General features: G+C 40.4%; 1 protein-coding gene across 1 annotated transcript in view; it reads right to left on the reverse strand.

The window, feature by feature from the left end:
• myo7ab (myosin VIIAb) overlaps window positions 1–21,409 on the reverse strand; it is a 34,756-nt gene extending 13,347 nt beyond the window's left edge. The window contains exons 1-30 of the mRNA XM_031868962.1: window positions 20,935–21,409; window positions 19,535–19,630; window positions 17,054–17,122; window positions 15,070–15,183; window positions 14,757–14,909; window positions 12,845–13,029; window positions 12,140–12,261; window positions 11,732–11,874; window positions 11,500–11,613; window positions 10,969–11,122; window positions 10,739–10,815; window positions 10,129–10,248; window positions 9,766–9,908; window positions 9,397–9,607; window positions 9,070–9,205; window positions 8,590–8,696; window positions 7,435–7,572; window positions 6,922–7,080; window positions 6,501–6,593; window positions 6,245–6,339; window positions 5,653–5,737; window positions 5,315–5,533; window positions 4,039–4,356; window positions 3,643–3,852; window positions 3,322–3,498; window positions 3,139–3,228; window positions 2,399–2,526; window positions 1,703–1,829; window positions 1,318–1,437; window positions 410–583 (exon numbers count right to left, since the gene is read on the reverse strand). Of these exons, the coding sequence (XP_031724822.1) occupies window positions 410–583; window positions 1,318–1,437; window positions 1,703–1,829; window positions 2,399–2,526; window positions 3,139–3,228; window positions 3,322–3,498; window positions 3,643–3,852; window positions 4,039–4,356; window positions 5,315–5,533; window positions 5,653–5,737; window positions 6,245–6,339; window positions 6,501–6,593; window positions 6,922–7,080; window positions 7,435–7,572; window positions 8,590–8,696; window positions 9,070–9,205; window positions 9,397–9,607; window positions 9,766–9,908; window positions 10,129–10,248; window positions 10,739–10,815; window positions 10,969–11,122; window positions 11,500–11,613; window positions 11,732–11,874; window positions 12,140–12,261; window positions 12,845–13,029; window positions 14,757–14,909; window positions 15,070–15,183; window positions 17,054–17,071 (3,930 nt within the window). The 5' untranslated portion in view covers window positions 17,072–17,122; window positions 19,535–19,630; window positions 20,935–21,409. The remainder of the gene's footprint in view (window positions 1–409; window positions 584–1,317; window positions 1,438–1,702; window positions 1,830–2,398; window positions 2,527–3,138; window positions 3,229–3,321; window positions 3,499–3,642; window positions 3,853–4,038; window positions 4,357–5,314; window positions 5,534–5,652; window positions 5,738–6,244; window positions 6,340–6,500; window positions 6,594–6,921; window positions 7,081–7,434; window positions 7,573–8,589; window positions 8,697–9,069; window positions 9,206–9,396; window positions 9,608–9,765; window positions 9,909–10,128; window positions 10,249–10,738; window positions 10,816–10,968; window positions 11,123–11,499; window positions 11,614–11,731; window positions 11,875–12,139; window positions 12,262–12,844; window positions 13,030–14,756; window positions 14,910–15,069; window positions 15,184–17,053; window positions 17,123–19,534; window positions 19,631–20,934) is intronic.
• Window positions 21,410–22,100: the final 691 nt, after the last annotated feature.

A 22,100-nucleotide genomic window follows, 5' to 3' on the forward strand; every position in this document is an offset into this window, starting at 1 on the left:
TGGTTAAATCGTGTAATGTTTATGATTCATTAAATGATTTAACACTGGTGGTGGGAAGCTATATTGTAACTGAGCATCTCATGAACGTCTCTGGTGTCTTCAATTGATAACCTATGCGGTCCCGCGGCCCTCACGGCCCATAGGTGCAAAACTGAAAGTTTTTTGCGGCCCTCTATGTGGCGTTCGCGGCCCCATGATTCTTAACCCATGGTTAAGAATCACTGCTCTAACGTATCAGACAACATTGGTCTTTAAAGAGAGGTCAAGATGGCGTCATATTAATATATATCTGTGGTGGATGAAGTATTCTATTCTAAATCTTTTCACAAGCTCAGAAAAACAGCCCTATTTTCAGCTTTGTGACGATGCATTTCCCAAATGATACACTGGTCTAATGTCCTGGTCTCACCTTGTCAAACAGGGCGATGTACAGCGAGAAGCCAAAGCGATCTCTCAGGTTGATCTTGTCGGCCAGAGCGTTGCAGAGCTCACTGGCGGTGGTGGCGGAGTCTGCCAGGAGAGTCTTGGTGGTGCCGTCCATGAATGTTACTGGTAGCATGATGGGCTTCTTAGATTTGGTGGCCTGAAGGGTGAAAAAAGATTGGATTCAATTTAAAACCACTTAATAACAAAAGGTTCATTATTATGCCCTTCAAATGTCACTTTTTTAATAAACAAGTTCAGCAACCTTTTCCAGATTTTTCACATACATATATGTATGTATGCACAGAAAGAGCTATTCAAAAAATCTTACCTGCATACGTGTATGTGAGTTAAACTTTCTTACATATGCCTATTCCCCACTCCATTAAAACATAACTACTACATACATGAGAACCATGGGAGCTTACATCTCTACTTCACCCATCAAGAAGAGGAAAGGAGCATGAAACGTTAGTGCAGTCATACAAAACCTGCTCACGTTGGGGTTTAAAATCTGATCTATTAATTCCAAATTTGATAGAATTGGTCTTTTTGAATGTTTTTAAAAACGTTTTAAATACCACATAGAATTCAATCTAATATCAGTTTAATGATCATCACGGCCAACGTATGAGAGCAGGATGAAAAACCAGACATTTTATGTCTGAAACATGCTACTGATTCAGTTATTTCCAGCATATACAATGATATTTTACGGTATTAAAACTAATATCGGAAAATATGGGTAAGCAGCAGAATATGGAAAAACAATTATAGATTAAAAGGGCTTTTGCTAAAAAAAAACAACACCATTTTATAATGTTTATTGTTGCTTTCTAAGGAGTTTTCAGGACCATCCCAACTTAAACACAGAGCATTGAGCATGTTCAGTACCTGTAACTCCAGCCAAGATGGCGGCTGGGTCCTCGTGCGGTTGGCGAACGTCCTCCTCAACCTTTCCTCACAATACGGAGCGTAACCAGGGGGACCGTTGATTAAAAATGTCCGTAAATACTGACAAAGGGATGAAGACAAGAAGACAAAAAGAAAGTCAGAAGAAACCTTCAAAGATAAGAGACAAAACTGATTTTTGTGTGTTTTTACTGAACAGGATAAAAGTCATCATGAAATGTATATTGCAAAATGTGAAGGAAATTCTTTTGATTTTGGCCATTTTCAACATATTTCTGGTCTCTTCAAGTGTTGTTTTTAGCATTAATCTTAATTTCCTGAATGTTTTAATCAATAATTACAAACATATAAATGTGTTTTTTTTTACTTTGACAAACTTCTCAGAGGGGGCGAAGCAGCCCACGCAGAGAGACAGCAGGATCCATCCGCGGGCGTGGCTGCTCTTGGACGGATTCTGAGTCAGCTGTTTGCAGATCTGACAGTAGATCTCATCCCTGAGTCGGAGAAACAACAGCTGAACTAAACCAGATCCAAAGCGCAGTGTTGTAATAAATTGGTTGATTTACAGCTAAATTAATTATATTTTGCTGGTACAATTGCCCTGAAAATCAAAATTATGAATCTACATTATTGTGGTGTCTAACACCACCGTCAGGTCAAAATGACCCTTAAAGGAGTACTCCTCCAAATTAATATATGGACTTCTGTAACGCTGTAATATTGTCTTTTCTCATTCCCCACATTATTTTTCCTTGTCAAACCCAGGCGCCTACATTAACCACAATGCAACTCCACCACTGACAGCTCAGTCATTTATTCCAGTGCTATGCTAGTAGCTGCTAGTGTAGCCTCGAGCCTCTATCCTGCAGCACAGATGAGGAGCGAGTGGCAGCAAAGCATTAAGAATATCTAAATAGAAATAGCCAATCTTCTCGCTGATGGTCTTGTTTGCTTATGCAGGTCATATAGAGGCATCAGTATTACATTGAGAGGGTTTCATAACCAGTGAAACGTTCTTCACAGTAACTTTAAGATACTAAAGCTGCTGTTGCTTGCAGGTCACCTGAGGGCGGGCCGCAATATGCCGTTGCCGATGATGAAGTGAAGTTTCTCCAGGTTGGAGGTGGGTCGGTCCTCCAGCATGCTGTTCCCCTGGAGACCGTAGTCTCCCTCCGTCAACCGCCTGGTCACCTGACACCGACATTGGAGAAAAAAAAAGGCACTTCACCAATCAGAACAGTTGAAATGAACCGGTGTCATCCCCATCTGAAACGATGGGTGCAGTTTGAATATTATCCCCACACTAATAATGTGTTATAATCTGCTTATAGCACTGTGTGATTATTAAAGTGAAAAAACTTTATTCAATTTATGCTTATAAGTTGTTAAGAAATTTGTTATGAAATTTGTGTTATAAATCATTATGAAAATGCATGAGTGCTTAACTAATAACTATAATTATAGCGCTCTAAAAGCAGATCATGAGTATGTTTATAAAGCATTATAGACATGGGCGTCATAGAAAGTGATACCTAAGTACTATAACTTTGTGGTCATAATATAAACGAATATGAACATTACATTATTGGGACAGTCCCGTGTTTCTATGTTCAGTAATATTGAGAATATCATATTTGAAATGTTAATACAGAACGGGACACATGAGATCACATGAGAACATGCAAGGAACGATAAATATCATAATATTTGCTATTTAATCAGAGTTATTCTGAAAGTAGTGCACACTGACTGCTAAAAATGTCAAATGTAAACAGCAATTTCTGTTGCTGGTTTGAACCTCACCTCCTCAGTGATCTTGGATTTCCTCTTCAGGGTGAGCGACACGAGTTTATGTCTCACACTGTTCCTCTTCTGGCTGTCTATGGAACTGTTCTGTAGACACAAACATGATGAACGTTGACCACCTGACCATCAGTAATTCTGTCTAAAAATAATGATCTGAATACAAACCCTTCATCATCTCACCTCTCCCTCCACCTGTAGTTCCTGCAGCTCCCTCTTGTAAGTCCTCTTGCCAAGTGTTTCGTAGATCTTCGTCATGACGGGGATCTTTTCGCTGCCGTCATTAATGACCAGCTGGCATTTGGGCTCCGGAAAGTCCCCCATGAACCTCAACACGGTGATCCACACCGCTAATGCAGCCTGGAGGACAGAACAGGAAGTTTAGATCAGCAGTGAGGTGAGTGAACCTTTCTGTAATGCTGAGCTATGATATTGATCTTCAATTCTAACTCTCAGAACAACCAAGTGGATGTCGGAGAGGTGACGAGGGCTTTTGGCTCTCACCAGCTGGTCTCCTTCGTCCTCGTGAAAAAGCAGTGGTTGTTTTAAGGGTCGCCTGATGTAGGTGTGAGTGGAAACACCCTGGAAGTACGTGGCTGCAAACTTGGAGAACTTGTACTCGGACAAATCCTCATCTTCCTCATCTGGTAACGGCATAGCTTCATTCATAACTTCTTCTTCAGCCTCCTCACCGTGGGGAGCTTTCTCCAAATCCTGAGCGTAAAACACACACGGATAGAGATAATAAGTCAATATGTGTTATATATTAATATTGTACACGGAACTATTCTGTCACACTGGAAATCTTAATTTCAGTTATTTCTAGGACAATGTATCATCCAACAGAAGTAGTTCAGTCAGACATTTTTATTTGGACTTCAAAAAACCATTAACACTTACCTCAAAACCAGCTGGTGCCTGTCCGTCCTGGTTGGGCAGCGGCCCGGTGCTCCCCAGGAAGCCAAACATGCGGTCGACCATGTCTGAGTGATCCACGGGCTGCTCCTTCTCCCTCTCCATCTGTTCCAGCAACTCCTTCTTCCTCCTCGACTCCTCCTTTTCCTCCCGGTCCCTGTCCTCCTGCTGCCGGGCCAGTTGGACGAGCCTCTCCTGGTGTTTCCTCTCCGCCTCTGCCTTGGCCCGCCGAGCCGTCATCTGGTATCGCAGCTGCTCCTCCTCGGCCAGGCGCTGGCGCTCTGCTTCCAGGCGATGCTGCAGCTGTGAGGGGAGGAAACAGAGGGGAAGAGGGTTGATAGAGGCAGGTTGGGTGTTATTCTGATTAGCATCTTTTTCTGTTAGCTTTTGACTACTTGTCTTGTTTAAAACTAGAGCAGAGGAACTGAAGGGAAACATTACAGGTGTAAACGCAACAGACAGTACTTTAATCTCTATTCAGGTTGTATAAAGGGGCGTCCATCCACTTAACTTCTTCCTTGTCGGGTCACTGGAACTGCAGAGTTGCTGAGGAATATTATTTAAAAGTTCTGCGAAAGCTATTTATATCTTATTTAAGCTGATAACAAACTGAGATTAAACAAACATTTACAAAACAAATTATTTATTCAATATTATCTTTCAGAACAGGAATAGAGAAAGAAATTTGCAAGAATGACAGAATAGCAAAGCAACTTTCTTTTTTAAGTAAAAACTTTAAAAAACACAAACATTTCACATATTACACAAACAGACACCATGCAACCACGTTTAAACTTACTAATTTAGTTAGAAAATGATATATAAAAGAAGGTTTTACGGTGACATATTTTAGGCCAGGATCACACTGGAAACTTTCTTAACATGAGTAAGTCTTTGTTGTTTGGATGCTTTATGTTTAAAGGTCTCTATATGTCAAACAAAGCGCATTTCACATCGTCTGACAGTGGAATCAAGGACAGGCATAGCGTACGGACATGAGAGTGGTGTTAACCTGCTCATCTCATTCTCAGCAAAAAAAAACACATAAGCAAAATGCCAAATGATTCTTTAACAGTCTTTTTACGGTCTGATCAGTACCTAATATTAGAGGAACAAATATAATAAAGTCTCTTTTAGACAAATTAAATCTGTGAAATTCTATTCTGCTTCCTCATGTCTGTCCTCAGCACCAACAGCCCTCTCTTTTTGGCATGTCAGCAACATGATATAAGTAGCAGTAGTAAATATAATGACTTTTTACCTCTGCCCTGAGCCTCTGGCAGAGGCGTCTGGCTATCATGCCCCTGGTGTAGGCCTGAAGGGTCAACACGGCACGAAGACGCCGCCAAAATGTCTGCCGGATGAGGAAGCCGCGGCAACGGGCTTGGATGAGAGTAACGCGGAGGCGAGTCGTCCGGTAGCTTCTGAAGTGCTTCCTTGACCTGTAGACGGCCTGCAGGCGCAAGAAGCCAGACTGCATCTAAAAGAGAGGAACGTGTTTCAAAGGTGGAGAGGATATTAGCGTGAATTGGACAGACAGAGACGTTTTTAACCCATGAAAAACTACAAAACTACACATTGAAGGTGAAAAGGACTCACAATTTGGTACTTCTTCCTGCATAGATAACCCCTCCACACCTTCTGGATAAAAGTCACAGCACTCCTCAGTCTGAGAAAGTGATTCCTACGACAGAAGAGGAGACAGAAAGTAGGTTTTAAACCAGACAGTGGTAGACTGTAAGTAAGAACATTTACTCAAATAATGTACTTTGAGGTACTTGTTCTCCACTTGATTATCCCCATTTTATGCAACTATATACTTCTACTTTGCTATATCTCAGAGGTAAATATTGTACTTTTTACTCCACTGCATTTGTCTGCAACTGTTCAGTAAATCTTATATCTCCAGATGTGTTGATGTTGAATGTTTGTAATAAAATGAAGGATGCAGTGTTCCTTTAGTTGTTGAGAAAAGTTTCCTACTTCTTAAGATAAATAAACTGTTTAAAAAGCCTCTTGGATCAGCTGTAAATGCTGTTTATCTGCGCTATACATGGGTCTCCACAAAAATCATATATAAAAGTGAAACAGGGAACATTCTACTGAGCAATCAGTACTATATACTATATACGTATATGTATTAATGTTTTTTGTAGTTGTGTATCAAGCTCTGTCGATGAAAGTCCTTCACCTCTCTATACGTCCACGCACAGCCTTCTGGATGAGGATGACTTTGTCAGTAATGCCCTTGTCCCTCTCGATCTCCAGCTGCATGTCGTGGTGGTCCTGACAAGAGACAAGAAGACAAAATAAGTACCTCATACAACCACTCTTCAAAAGACTATCCCTTCAAAGTGACTCCTGCAATTTGTCTTGGGTTGTTGAGGCCTTGTGCTTTGAAAATCATAGACGTGGAGCAACTTTTACTCATACACAAAAACAATAACCTTGAGGAAAATCTTGGTCTTTCCGATCTGCCAGTCATCATGCTTCCCCAGCCGGGCCTGGACGATCTGCTGACACGTCCCTCGTAGGTCGTCCTGGAAGGAGAGGAAACAACGTCAAAGAGACGACTTCTGGACCAGCAAGACTGTTTTAAAGACGAAGGGCTCCATAGAAACTGTATCATGTCAAAAGATGTGATACTGGTATTTTATGCATAAAGTAAATATTGCATTACAATCATTCGACAGCTATTCTACAATATCCAACACATACAGCGTGTACTGCTTGGCTGGTAAACGGATTCTAACAGTCCAACTGTACTTGAGTTCCTCATACGTTATTTTGTGATATCAAACCAGGAATATCTTAATTAAGGACAAAAAGCAAAAGTAATTTTCCATATAAAAAACATTTCTTGCTGACCTGTATGTGAGCAGGTTTGACGCCAGGCATGAGGACTCGGTAACGGTCCACAAACTCCCCAAAGGTGTATCGGATGGGATAGCCGGCCCGCCGTATTCTGATGGTCTCCATCATGCCGGAGTATCGCAGCTGACGAATACACAGCTCTCTGTCAAATAACTGAAAAAAACAACAGAGAAACAGACAAGATTAAGAGCAGAGGTTTCAAGAGCATCAAAACTTTGGAGGACAAAATTTACAAAAGCTGACGTAAAAAGCAGCTTAATGTACTCAGAATATGCAATATGGTCGACCTGTACAGGTGTTGAACTATTTTGATTTTGCAGAAAGAGTTAAATTTTTTTGGAAATACTCTCATTGCTTTCTTGTTGAGAGAAAGATGAGAACAATATTAATGTCTGTGGGTTAAATATGAACCTACAGCAGCTACAATCAGCAGCCGGCTAATTTAGCTTAGCACAAAGTGTGCTAAAAAACAGGGAAAGTCCTGTATTTTGTCTTGTATATGCTCACCATAGGCTTTTTGAGCTCGTTCGGTTTTATACAGCGGACGAAGAACGGCTGACACACGCTGAGCGTCCTCATCAGCATCTCCAGGGAACGTTTGAACTGACTGCTCAGAGTTGGAGAGCGTTTCCTCGTCTCAGCGCCCTGCAAACACACATAGACACAGTGGAGATACATCAAACTATGTTTCACCAATCTAGATGAACAAATGTCTACAGCCAGATTACAGAAAATGTCTCACTGGCCTGTCAACGGCGCTGAGTGAAATCCATTTAATTTTGTTTTTTAACTCGCTCCTTCTATTTTTCTATCATTGCTGTTTTAGAGACAATCCAGATTCATGTCATTTATGTGACATTTTGTTAATGGTTTGCAGCATGTGAATAAACACTAGACACATTTTAAACACAGTGGTACACAACATAAACACGGGATGCTCGCACACGTTATTACTACTGAACACAACAAACGAATGAAACAGGAAACAAGACAAAACCTCTGACAGCTGTCTTCACTGTAATTCAAAGCTCCAGAGAAGCCAAACAGAAAACACGATAAGTTTGAAAAGCCCCTCAGTTCTCTGGAAGTCTCTCAAATTGTCCTGTCAAAAAGCAATAATTGCTTTCTGAAATGGTTGATGGTCAGAGAGTTCTCTGGTTATTTATCTCATGAACTTAATGCTAAGTTTTTTATCAAATTAACACTTTTTCTCTCTGCTTTCTGCTACAACAACCTGCAGGCCTGTCGGATAAAAAGACGAGCTTCAGGAATGAGGGCAAGCTCTGGATTCGTGGGTTTCTATTCAGTCTACATGAACACACACATAGGGTTTTTGAGTGACCACATGTCGCTAAAGGCCGTTGATTACCTTGGGAGCAGGGGTGCTGGGCTGCTGATAGCCACACAGAAACTGATGTGAGAGGAGAAGAAAGAGGACACAGAGAAGAGACAGCAGAAAGAGAGGAGGAGGTGCGCCATTAGTTAAAAGCCAACACCGTGAGGAGAAAACGCTGAAGGGAAGAACGTCATTGTCACTTGAAGACAGCAAACGCCTTTAAAGTCATAACAAAAGTCAAAAAGGAGGTGAGAAATATTAGTCCACCATTACAAGTATTCATGCAGGCAAAATGTAGTGGTGTTACAGTATTTTGTCGGTCTCACCATGGCCACGTCAGCCTGGAAGATCTGCTTGATGAACTTGTTCTTGGACGAGTGGACGAGCTGGATGATGTCGGTGTGGAGGCTGTCTCGGTTTTTCTCAAGGAAGCCTGGAGGGAGGACAGAGAAAGAAAAGTTAAAATACTTATACCACACGCTGAAAATACTCTGTTATGAGTAAAAGTCCTGCGTTGAAAAAAAACTTCACTAAAAGTATGTAAGTATTATCAGGAAAACATACTTAAAGTATTAAAACTATAAAAACTCTATTATTTAATTAGATTACGACTACTCATGCATTCAATTCGACCAAATTTTGGATGGTTCTGCTTCTCTCATCCCATCTGACCTTTAACCTGATCAGAATCCTCTCAAATTGCAACACAACCCATCACAAACAAGAGAGGAGCGAGAGAAGAAGGAGCACAAAACAAAACATAAAAATGTGACATAATGCTACAAAATGGATGAACCAGAACGCACCTCTGGTCTCATAATGCACCACTCCAGCAAAGTGTTGGATACCAAACTGGGTTGCGTAGCTGTTTTTAGGTGGGATGTAGTTAGAGTTGAGCTTGTGCTGTGAGTTGAGCTTGTAGAGCATCGTAGCATCAGTTCCCTGACAAAAGACAAAGAAGAAGGCATCAACTATAAAGAAAAGCTAAATAAATCTCTCGACTTCTGTCACTGAATTGTGGCTACAAACATGGTTGACACTTCAAATAATCTTGTATAAAGGCCCAGAACTAGCACAGCAAATCAACATATCACTGAATCTATAGACTGGTGTAACTCTCCCTTGCATTGCACCTTCGGGAACTTGCTCTCTTCATCAATGAGGGAGATGATGTTCATGGGTTTGTTGGCAATCATGTCCAGCGCGTCCTGGTTGTCTGTGAACTCGATGTGCTGCCAGCTGATGTCCTCCAGGTTGTACTCCTCTTGCTCCAGTTTGAAGACGTGGCGAACAAAGAACTGCTGCAGGTTCTCATTGGCAAAGTTGATGCACAGCTGTTCGAAACTACGGGGAAGGAAAATCAGAGGAGAGAAAGTACAGCATTCAATTGGTGGAAACAACATTTTTTGACAACACAAACTAGGGTTCAAACAAGATTTTGCTATGTCTGATAAATGGACCTATAATGATGGTTTGTAATCAAATGACCCAGTATGTAGCACCTGTTGACGATGAAGTTCTCAAAACCAAAGATGTCCAGCAACCCGATCGACCTGCGCACGATGTTGCTCTCGCAGGATGGCGGTCTGTATATGGCAGCATTGATCTTATCCACAATCCAGATAAACAGCCGGCCGTAGATCCCCTGGAAGGTGTAACTCATGGTCAGTAAGAAAACTTTGTACGTTTATATTTTTTATATTTGTTTCATGGGATTTTATAGGCTTATTTTCATCATGATGTGTATATCTTGTACATCTAAACATCCACTTCACTGTAGCAAAGTGAGACGTGTAACCACCGGAGGTCAGCAATAAATGAGAATTTCAGATGCTATTTCAGTTATTTTGCTAAAAGATTGGTACCTTGACAAAGGCGTCCCTGACATCCAGGCCTTGATCCACACTGAGAGGCGTGGCGACACTTTCCCCACGAGTGATCAGGGTGCGTGTGGTCAAACACACCATCACGTCCTTAGGGTCCACCTACAGCAGAGCACAACAATTAACGTAAGAGAAATGAGTGAAAATGGAGTTCAATTTAAAGCAGCTTCACCATGTGCATCTCTAGTTTAAGACAGAACACCAAACGTGCTTAGTTCAAAATTAGTAAAAACCCGGAGTATTGATAAGGTCCGGAGTAAACGGTTCTGCTATCGGTACTTTAAAAAGTATCAATAAGAGTAGTATCAACAAAATCCTAACGATACCCATAGTTACAGGGGAGGTTTTTTTTACTTCTAATACTTTAACTACATTTTACTGATTACATACTTTTCCTTTAGTCATCTTTTCAATGCAGGACCTTTGCTTGTAACAAAGTATTTCTACAGTGTGATATTAGTACTTTTACTTAAGTAAAGGATCTGAATATTTCCTCCTTCACTGTTTGTAACACTAACACACACACACACACACACACACACACGCACACACACACACACACACACACACACACACACACACACACACACACCTCCATGAGTGAAGCAGCAGTAATCAGGTCGGGAGATCTCACAACCACACAGGCGTCCAGGTTGTCATACGTACGAGCTAAGGAAAAACAAAAAGATCATCGTTTTCATCATGCATTATGTATTTACTATGTGACACAATATTAGAAACACATCATCTCCATCAATTCTCTGACACTGTCAGCAAAGGTGGAACCTTATAAGAAAAGTGTAAACGTGCCGCTCATCTTACCCTCGAAGCGCAGGTTGCCCATGTGCAGGATGGCAGCCAGCAGTTTGGAAATCTCCCAGTTCTCCGTCTCGGTGAACATGAGGACCTTCATGGCCGACAGGATGCTGGAGTAATCGCTCAGGTCGTCTCGACCGTCACACGCTGTACATTTACCCTGGAAGGTAAAATACACAGGGATCTTTAATGTTTTCTTTATTAGACACACTAGTGGAGTGGCTTGTTGAACAGCAAGTTGGTTGGAATTGAATCCCAAAATGAGTGCGTTAACTTAGTGTGTCTTGCTCCTATGTCGGAGGTGGTGGGGCCTTTTGCATGTCATAATCCACCCATGAGAAAGATATGATGTTCACGAGTATATTCACTATTTACAATAAAGACAACATGCTATCTGGTCAGTATTGATCAGATATATATGTATATGTGTTGTAATATATGTATGCGTGTAGTAATAAAAGCTTGATAATGACCTTATATATATATGTGTCAGTACACAGACTGTATGAAAGGTCTCTCACTCAGCTGGAGACTCACCATGGTGAGGTAGGAGTAGTCTGTGGCGAGGCCCAGGCCCAGCTTGGCCTTCATATCCGGAGCCATCCCCTTCAGCATGCAGTAAAAAACGTGGTAGTTCCTCTCATCTGGAGCCTGGAGGAGAAGTCAGAAAAGTGGACAAAACTTAACTGAAAAGACCTGAAGTTACGACTTTAAATCTTCATTGACACGGAGGATGTGTTTGATCTTGAACTACCATCCGGCGTCTCACCTGTCGACACACACGAGACTTCTCCAGCAGGTACTGCTCTATCTTGGCTCCTTCAATCGCCCCTCGCTTGTTGAAATGGATATCGATATACTTCCCGAAGCGACTGGAGTTGTCGTTACGAATGGTCTTGGCATTGCCAAAGGCTGAATGGATCGACAAATCACACGGCGAGTGAGGTGACGGGGGAAAAAAAGCACAGAAACATAGCGAGAGCTGGGTAACAGTGGAGTCTGACAGTGTACAGTTCAAAGTTTATTCCTAAAAATGGAAAATAATTAAATAAAATCTACAAATCCATGCAAACTCCACCTGCTGCAGAAGATCATTTGATACGATCGAAATCTCCAGAACAGCTAGATGTGACATGTATGTGAATTTACAGTGTAAAAAATACAATGACTGTCTAACCCTCGAGGATGGGCGTGGCCTCCAGGACTTGCTGCTCTATCCAGGAGTGTTGTCCGCTGATGGCAGCGAGGAACTGCAGAATCAGCTTTGTGCTCTCTGTTTTCCCAGCTCCAGACTCACCGCTGTCACACAGAGAGGACCATTACAGTCGTACAACACAGACACACTCTTTCCCAAAATTCAACATTTTGGGGACAACACGTGTTCGCCTTTTTGCAGTCAGCTAGATTAGTAGAAGGAAACCGCTCAAATGTCTTTACCAGGCTTTGCCAGGCTTTAATTAATAGGCTTTAGAAATGCTGTTAGGTGTATTTTGTTACCTTTGGACAGAGACAGGTGGGCAGTTTCCCCCTGCTTCCATTCTTTGTGCTAAGCTAAGCTAACTGGCTGCTGGCTGTAGCTTTATACTGTATTTAGCGTACAGACATGGAATTGGAATCGTTCCATTGGAATGGGTTACCATTTACAAATAATATCCTGAAAAGATGCAGGAGTTGACTATCAATGACAGAAAAATGACAAGACTCTTTGCAGCACATATCAATTATTGGTATCAAGGAAACTATACATACATTTTAATATTTGATGTTGTGTTTAAACAGCCTTTTTAACCGTCATTACTTATGTTGTTTAACTGGTATATGAATGTTGTATATGTGCTTCTCTTTGAGCCCATCTTAAGTGCATGTTCTTCAGTTCACACACCTGATGATGCAACACTGGTCCTTGTTGTTCCGCTGCATGTTGAAGTAACAGTTGTCTGCTATGGCGAATATGTGCGGTGGCATCTCGCCTATCTTCCTATTGGTGTAGAGGCGGATCTGGTCTGGAGTGTAGATGGGTAGCAGCTGGTAAGGATTGGCTGCTACCAGGATTGAGCCGGTATACGTCTGTGGGAACCCAAAAAGCAGAAGAGCATATGTTATGAAAGAATATATTAATCAAGCATTTTAGAGAGAGAATATCTCATACCCAACTCTCTGAAGACACTATTCATTTCACTGTAACGGCATGTGGCTATCAGCGCTGATCTTTGTGGATTGGAACGTTTTTGCAATGCTTTGAGAATTACATGTTGTTTTTTTTATTATTTCTGCAGGTTTAGCGGTGAATTTGCCCGTCAGAGTTCATTGCATTAATCACATGAAACTGTATTTCTTGTAGCAAATTTAAACTTTCTAAAAGCATTGCAGAGATTAATTATCAGAGCTACATCCATCCAAATGTGTTTCAAAATGCTTTAAAAGCCAGAGCAAAAATGAGTGAGTAGGGCTACACAAGCAAGAATTAAAGTCAGTCATTAATAAAGCGAAAAGTTGCACTGTAACACAAGGAAACCAAGAAAAGCCATGAAGTAAACTTTCACCCAGGTTAAAATTAAGATCATGACAGTTTAATCTTTATGAGAGATTTATCAACCTTCTCATCTAACTCTGCTCATCTGTAAATCTGTTTTTTATCATTTACTAAACCATCTCTGTCATATGGTAGCGTTTCGTTAACGATTCCCAGAGTCTAAACTAAACATAAAGATGCATTAACTTTCTTTGCACCACAGAGCTGCAACACACCTCAATAAAACACCTCTCTCCCTGGCTTTAACTACCTTCTACTGTGTATTTAAAACATTATGTTTTCGACTACTTTTCTTAACTGAATGTTTAATTTTAAATTTCTTTAAAAGTTGCATTTCAATGATTTATTTCTTGATTTGACTTATGTGTAAACTTGTGTTGAAGCACCTTCGTGTATAAAGTGTGCTACAACAATAAACTTCATGATCTTGAGCTAATTAGAGTAAAATAAAAAATAGAAATCTGATCCGTGGCTGCTCTCGCCACCCACAGTTACAGCAGTTACATGTTAAATACAGCAAATATGGAGAAGAAAATATGTTAGGGGGATGTGGCATCGCAGAGGCGTGTTAGCTCTTTTTTATTTGTCACAACTAATTTTTCTATTTGAACTTCATACTCACCCTTCCACCACAATTTGTCTACATGGAGAGAGAGAGAACAACAACTATTATAAAACTAACTGGGACGCACTCTCAAAAGGAATACAAAACTAATTTCATGTTTTTAGGAGCTTTCCCCTCTTGTGACAACTGAGCTGATAAGCACCAACTAATAGACGATATATCCACCGTAAACCTATTTAAGCCTGCTTGGTCTATTAATAAAGCCCCTCAACAGGTGTGACCAGGAGCGGCCACAGATCAGCTCAGTTTGGGTGAGAAGAAGAGAAAATTCTCTTCCTGTTCCCAAAGTAACCTGATTTGGGGTTAATGCATGTAGAGCATCTAAAACAATTACGAGATAAGGTCTCCAATTAGTTTTTATTTGGTAAAAGTAATGCGCTTCTTTCTATCACCTTCAAAAATAAACCCGCAGTTCTCGGCCAAAGAGCAAAGTAGGGACAACGTTTATTGCTTTATTTATAGCAACAAGTAAACTCATCTGCAGGGTATTGAAGGTACAAATAAACAGCTTAACCTGAGTAAGAACTTCACTGGGCTGTGGCCAATTTCCATGTTACTCCCTCCATGCGAGTGAAAAGAAGCTCTCTGACTGTTGATATCTGTGTCCTCTTTAAGAGCAAACAAAAGGGTACTAACATAGATGACGCGTTCATTGTAGCGGATGAGCAGGTTGCGGAGGATGCCAGCTTCGTTGAGGTCGCCCAGGCGGATCATGTCCTCCACCCCGTGGATGGAGGTCGGGTGCATGGGCTTGATGTTGGTGGCATTCTGAGGGGAGATCCAGTGTTCCTGCGAGAGAGAGGAAGATTAGAGACCCCTTTTTTATCATTGAATGAACTGACGACCCCTTAGTCAATGCATAACAATAATAGTACATGTACAGTAACTGATAAGCTGTACAATTAACCCAAAAACTGAACGCAATAATGCAGTAAGTTTGTGTACTTACCCTCCCTTCATCATCCAGAACCTGGATCTGTCCAGAGTCGCACAGTTTGACCACGGCTCCCACGGGGACGTCGAACTCTCGGCCCGTTTTGAGGTCCAACCACACATAGTCCCCCTGGATTATTATTAAAAAAACAACACAGCTCCGGTTAAAAATGGAGGATTTCACCCAGAGTTAAATTTAAAAGAGGAAATAAAAGAGAAGGTGCCAAGTCACATACAAGGAATAGTTTCATGGTGCTTGATAATAAACATAGTAAGACAAGAGAAACTAAAACCAAAAAAGTCAAAAACAGAAATAGAAAATAGAATAAAATAAAAGACAATATAAAATATAGTAATATATGTCTGTTTTAAAAATGAAAAGAGCTGTCCAGTCTTTAAAACGAAAACGATGGAATGTATAAAAGTTAAAAGTATTGAGAATGTGTGCATGTAGAGATAATAATCCAAAGATGTGTGTGTTAATGTAATGCAGGTGTGGAGGCCCATCAAACTGCCCAAAAAAATAACTACCAACAAGTTTTCACAGCAGCCAGAGGTGAGTGTGAGCTCGTGGTTATGTGATATCAGGTCTTTGTGCCTGTGATTATTACATTTTGTATGTTGAATCATTTACATCAAAGTTGCACCACGCACTCAGAATTGCCTACTTGTTCAGCTGCCAACTCCCTGAATGGGAGGATTAAGTCTGAAAAAGGCTTAAATCTGACGACTTCAGCCCATTATGGATGTGACGTAACCCCTGACCGACCATAGGGCTCGATAGAGGTCTTCATTCAGAGGAGAGCAGCTGATAATCTTATTTCATGCATCAGTCCAATTTGTTTATACTGTAGCAATAACTACCAGATAACTCATAGATTATGCCCCTTTGAGAACCAGTTTACTGTGAACATGTTAACGTATTTCCCAAAACAAGTGAAAAAGTTGGTGAATGAAGTCGAGAAAGCGTGTTTAAAAAACTAAATAATAAAAAAACAAGCTGACTTTGAGGGAAACTGGAAGCAAGAAAGTCTGAATTACAGTCTGACAGTTTAAATTAAATACAATTATGCGTTGGATAGATGCTTTTTAATCTTTGATTCTCAAAGTGGATGGATATAGCTTGAGATTTAACGTGGGGTAGACATGGGATAAGGAGCCATGGGTAATTAGCTGAATAGCTGCAAATAGACAGTCACAAATATTTATCACCAGTAACTAAGTGAGAACATATGACTTTTCTTTAGTCAGGTGAATTGACCCTTTAACATTTACATAAGGATTTACATCCTGATTTTGCTTTATAATTAATCCATTCTATTCTTATATGCTGTATCTGATTTTGCTGTTGCAACAATCTCATTTATATATCAGGTGCCATCTAATCTTTTAAAGATATTATAATTGAACATCCGCTTATCTGGGTTTTAAGAAAGCTTTCATTAACAGTGTCACCTACAAAAGGTGATTTAGTGAGTTTAGCGGCCCGGAAAGGAGCAACTTTCTGCCGTCCTTCAACACTCGACACTTGAAACAGGCTATAAAACCCTCAAAATGCTGCTCTGTGTGTCGTTCCTCAGAGGGTCAGTCCAGGATTGTTTTTCTATAGTTAGCAGCCAAATCACCCAAGTGTTGTGTTGGAACAAAAATATATATTTATAATACTGTTCTTTAACTATGCAGCTTTACCCTGCAATACACGAACAATGCTGCTCCTATATTTTCATGTTTTCTATGGATCATCCGCCAATGAGGATACTGACTTAGAGCTTTAGCCTCATCTTTAGCCCTACTAAGTTGCCCTACTTTTTATTCAATGCTTATTTGATAAGCATTGCTTGTATATTTTTTTATTTCCTGCTGAGATTAATAAAGTACTTCATTCCTCCAGGCCTAACAACAGAAGGACTGTAGATGAGATGAGGAAAATAACAACAGGGTTTGAGATGAAAGCAGCTACTCAGCAGACATCGAGCCGTTTCCCCCCCAACACGACTGACCTGCTGCAGAATGACCATGGTTCAGACTCAGGATGATACCAGGACATCAGAAGTCAACATGTGTGGGCTCTGCAGAGGAGACAAGTCACAAGCATCATCAGACTGAAAGAACAAACAGCTTCCACAGAATAAATTACACATACATACATACAAAAAACAACTTACAATAAAAGAACCCCCAAGCAACTGCTTATATCCCTTAATGGGTAGGACTGGCTATGAACAGGCCACACAAAAAAAACATGTTAAGTTCATACCACACAGTTATATTAGAATATTAGACATAGCAGGGTTTGAGCAGAGATAATCAGCCATGTGGTTTAGCAGGGTATAGGAGACGGAAAGGGGGGGTTGGGGGTATAAAGGGTCTGGTGGGGGATGTTAAAGGCTTACTTGGATTCCTCGGGCTAAGCCCATTGCTTAAGTACAAGCCATAGTTGTTACAGTTATGACTGCTGAATCATTTTCTCCCCCACTGAGCAGTCTTTCCTTTGTTACCCTCACAGTGAAGAAGCTGCAGTACACTGTACACAGTTTACAATGGCGTTTCTGATTCCAGTTATCTACGTGAAGCAAAGTAGGAGAAGTACTTTTCTTTACACTGGGACATTCTGCAGTTATAAACATAGCATACTTGAAACTAACATTTTTTTAGTAAAGTTAAAACAGAAACTAACTGCTGCAGTCCATGATTGGGTAAAACAGAGCCCACTTTGGAGCTATAGTGAGTCAAATAGATCAGTTTGAATGAACTATTAAAACAGAACTGTATGGTTTGGATGAGAGCTGAAAGGGAACTGAGGTGACCTTTTCCCTGCTAATCCCTTTAAAAAAATACAAACAAGTTGGCAACACAAATAGCTTGAGAGACTAAAAAAACAAACCCAGACTGTATGTGAGATGAAGATGCCACGAGGGGAGGGGATAAGTGTATTAATGATCCATAAGTGGTCCAATAAGCAGATTAACATTTAGTTGGATGTGCCACACAAACAAATCAAAGAAATCTGGATTCAAGACACATTTTATATGTAAAAAATAAACCACAGATTCATCTTGAACAGGTGCAGGTGCACCTTTTGGAGAGCAGCAGTGCAGATATATAGCATGCAGTTCATTTCTAGTCAAGTTCCTCCATATGCAGCAAGTCACAATGTGTTCAGCTAAAGCCAAGACATAAGCTGAGCTGCAGGGTGCCAATCTGGCAACCGTCCCAAACACAGACCTATAGATCTGTACTTTACAGAGTGGCCCTCCCTGTATTCACAACCCCTCACAAACCCAAATGTACGGAGTGTAAAGTATGCAAACTATTAACGCACACACACATTAGCCTAAACTTCACAATCACTTCTTTTGCTGTCAAAGTCCCACGCCTATAAAACAGTGAAAGTGACAAAAGCCACTGCTCCTACCATCACCTCATTTCTCTGTTATTACGTAGGAATCAACAATTTTGCGCAACCGAGCGATTGCTTTTAAATCCTTTGTTGAGGATACAAACGCAGTTTCTTAACTTTAAGAGCCCCATGTAGGGTCACATGAAATGCAAAGAGAGATAAATACATTTCTTTACAACAGCTAAATTATAATTTCTGTGAAATTCTTGCAAACAGAATACAGAAGTATGTATAAAGAGAAATATTCAAATTCATGACTTGCTGGAGTTTGAAGAGCTCTGATACCCGACCTGTCACAGTCAGGTTTAAGTCATTTTGTTGCATAAAGCTTTGGTTTTCAGTGGTGGAATGTAACTATGTAAATTTACTCAAGTACTGTACCTAAATATAATTTTGAGGTTCTTGTACTTCACTTGAGTATTTTCATTTCATGCTACTTTATACTTTTACTCCACTATATTTATTTGACTAATAAATAATGATGTATTATTAAGGATTAAGCTAACTTGAGATGACTAAATTCTGCAATTTTACTTTTGGTACTTGAAGTATCTTTTTAATGCAGCACTATTACTTGTGAGTTTTACTTAAAGGGCCGGTACTATTATGTCTTAACAAAATTTGATGGCAATCAATTCAATAGTTGTTGAGATATTTCAGTCTGGACCAAAGTAGTGGACTGAGGCATAGCTAAAAACAAGGTTATGGGCCGACACAGGTTGAGAAAACCCGTTTCAAAATGAGAACATATTTGAGGATTTTATTGTAGAGTTTTTCATCACTTCTCTGTCTGTTGTCTTTGGCAGAAATTCTACTGTGACATTATTGTTGTAAATAATGTGGTTACCACCGCTGCAGTCTTCGGCAGTTTAACAGATTAAATATGAAATAAAGGGATGTGACTAACTAAGTTCAAAACCTCCGTCGTCACAGCTCATGAGACCTCAAGTTAACCTGCTCAGAGATTTTCATGCAAGGGCCAAACAGCAATGTTGCTAATGCCGCGGCTGCTAATCTGAAGCGTGTGGCCTAGAATGCTAACGAGCATGTGTACTGCATGTGTGTGTCGGTCGTGACTCACATGGCAGGGATTCAGAGGCACAGAGGCATGAAGCATTCATCGTTGACCGAGAACATTTATTGTTTCCATGTCTTTAATGAGTTCTGGTGGTTCAGTCTGTGGAAAAAATAACACAGAAGACTATAATATTTAAAATATAATATTAAAAGTGTTAAAGCAGAATTCAGTGCAACTTAATTATGTATCCAAGTACTTTTGCAAAGAGCAATTTTCTGGTGCTTTTATTGTTCTACTTCACTACTTCTCAGAGGGATATATACTTTTAACTCCATTCATCAGACAGCTAGGGTTACTTATCAGATAAGGATTTATTTTTCACTTAAATCTTTATTAGCAACATTACATGATGACAGGAAATGGTTTTTGAGAAATGCATTTTCTCATCACGTTTTCCATGCATTCATAGCTGGTTCTGATGTTGCGGTTTTGAGTCTTGTTTAATGTCCATTTTCACCATTTTTCTTCCAGTTGTGCTTATTGTCGTCTCAATATCGTAAGTGTTAGTTTGTCAGGTTTTTTCTTCAGTATTTACTAGTCATTGGTCCTGTGGCTAGGGAGCCGTTTTTTCCCCAATTATTCGGGGAGCTACTTGCTATTAATAGTATTTTATCCAAATATCTGTCTCTTTCTGTGTTACTCTGTCTTCAGAAGAATTTTAGACATAAAGTGACGTCTGCACAAAAAGACAAACTGTGCCAAAGACAAACCAGTAAGTGTGTCACAATACTAGCTTCATTATAGTCAGCATTGCTTATGTAATATCACAGATCTTTTGCACACATATGGACCAGTTCACTATTTTTATATTATCAGCTATATTGTCTCTACAAAGTTTATTCTTGACCTTAGAAACAGCAGTTTCTGTAACAACAGAAAAATTATCAGCAACTCTTTTGATATGAGTAATCTTACAAGGAAAAATTGGAAAATGAATCCTGTATATAACTTCCCAAGTGAGAGAATTTGCTGATTTTCGTTCTCATAATTTTGTGTAAACTGAACATTTGGAATCTACTAACATTACTTTGGGCTCTTGGAAGTTCTGGGGGTCGTTTTTGGTCAAGCTTTCTTGCTTTTATCTTGTATCTAGTCATATTGATAATTTTTTACTGTCTCCTTATCCCCCCCCCCCACACACTTTTAAAGTTCCTACTTACATCTTTTAATGCAGCAACACACACACACACACACACACACACACACACACACACACACACACACACTCTGCAGCATACTGTATTCACTTGAAGGGTACATAATGGCTCCTTTAAGTGCTGGCACAGACCGGAGAGCAGTAAGAGGCTTTTGCCTAAAGCTACAGCCGAGCAGCAGCAGCAGCACTGTGTCCTGGTTGCAGGTTAAGCCTTCGGCCTCAACTCCCGTTCACCTGCCCCTCTTACCTCTAAACACACTTTGTGAGGTCCCCTCGTCTTTCTCCTGGATTCTTCAGTCCTGTGTTCTCTGAGAAGGCGTGAGGAGGCCCAGAGTTGACAGGATGGTTGATGAAGATGGTGCAGGAGTTGAGAAGAAGCTGAGGAAATCTGTCTATAAGTTCCTATTTTTTCTGTCAGTCCCCCTTCTTTGTTTGAAAATCCTTCACCTGATCTCGGTGTCTTTTGTTCTCTCGTGGTCCCAGCCTGCCTGTACCGTGTGTGGTTCAGCGTTTGCTGCCCAGTTACAGGTTGATGTCTGGGTCAGTGACGGGGCTCCAGACTCGCTCGCTGCATCTCATTCATGGCTGCTGATCCTGATTAGCTGGGAGGTGGAGCCTGTTGGTGGTGGATACAGAGACCAGCTGGGAGATGACCCAGGGCACGAATTCCAAGTTGTTACCACATGCTAATTAAATTTAAAAAGGGTCAGTTCACTGAAATTACAAGACAAAAACACATTTTCTCACTTATCTCTAGTGGTAGCTTTCCGTGCAGATGGTTTTAGTTTTATGTGCCCAGATTCTGAGATACATAACAGTTCAAAGGTTTGGGATCAGCTGTTATATCATTTTTTTCTTCTTTCCTTCAATTATCACAGTTTTCTTCATCTGTTATTATAGTCATCATTCAGACTTCACATGTATTATATAAATGTAAAATTGTTTTGGCCCCAAAGGAAGAATAATTAAATGATTTAAAGGTCCATGATCGGGGAGAATTCTGTTGGAATTTCAGGAAGTCCAGAAAAGCACCTTTATTGAACCACAATGATGCCATTGGGCTCAAGATGCTGAGTTTGTGCAGTCTACTCATTGGTTAGATTGAAGAGGTTTAAACTGTGATTATTTTGCACTTGACACTGAACACTGCACACATTTTGATGCTAAGTTTCCATTATGTTTTACCAACGACTGGTGACTTCTTCTATTCTTCCTGAACTGTTGCTCAGAGGGATCTTTGTCTCTTTCTGCCCTTTCAAATCAGTCGGGTTGAACCATTGAACAGCATTTTGTTCTTCATGTACACAACACACAAACAATTCTGTTTTCTGCTACGTTATAAATAACTAATCAACACAAAATGAAAGTTCCCCGTTGTAGCTTTAATTCAAATAAAATGATGACAAACCCAGA

The sequence above is a fragment of the Anarrhichthys ocellatus genome, unplaced genomic scaffold (assembly GCF_004355925.1).
Source record: "Anarrhichthys ocellatus isolate YVR2014 unplaced genomic scaffold, GSC_Weel_1.0 scaffold45, whole genome shotgun sequence".
Lineage (NCBI taxonomy): Eukaryota > Metazoa > Chordata > Actinopteri > Perciformes > Anarhichadidae > Anarrhichthys > Anarrhichthys ocellatus.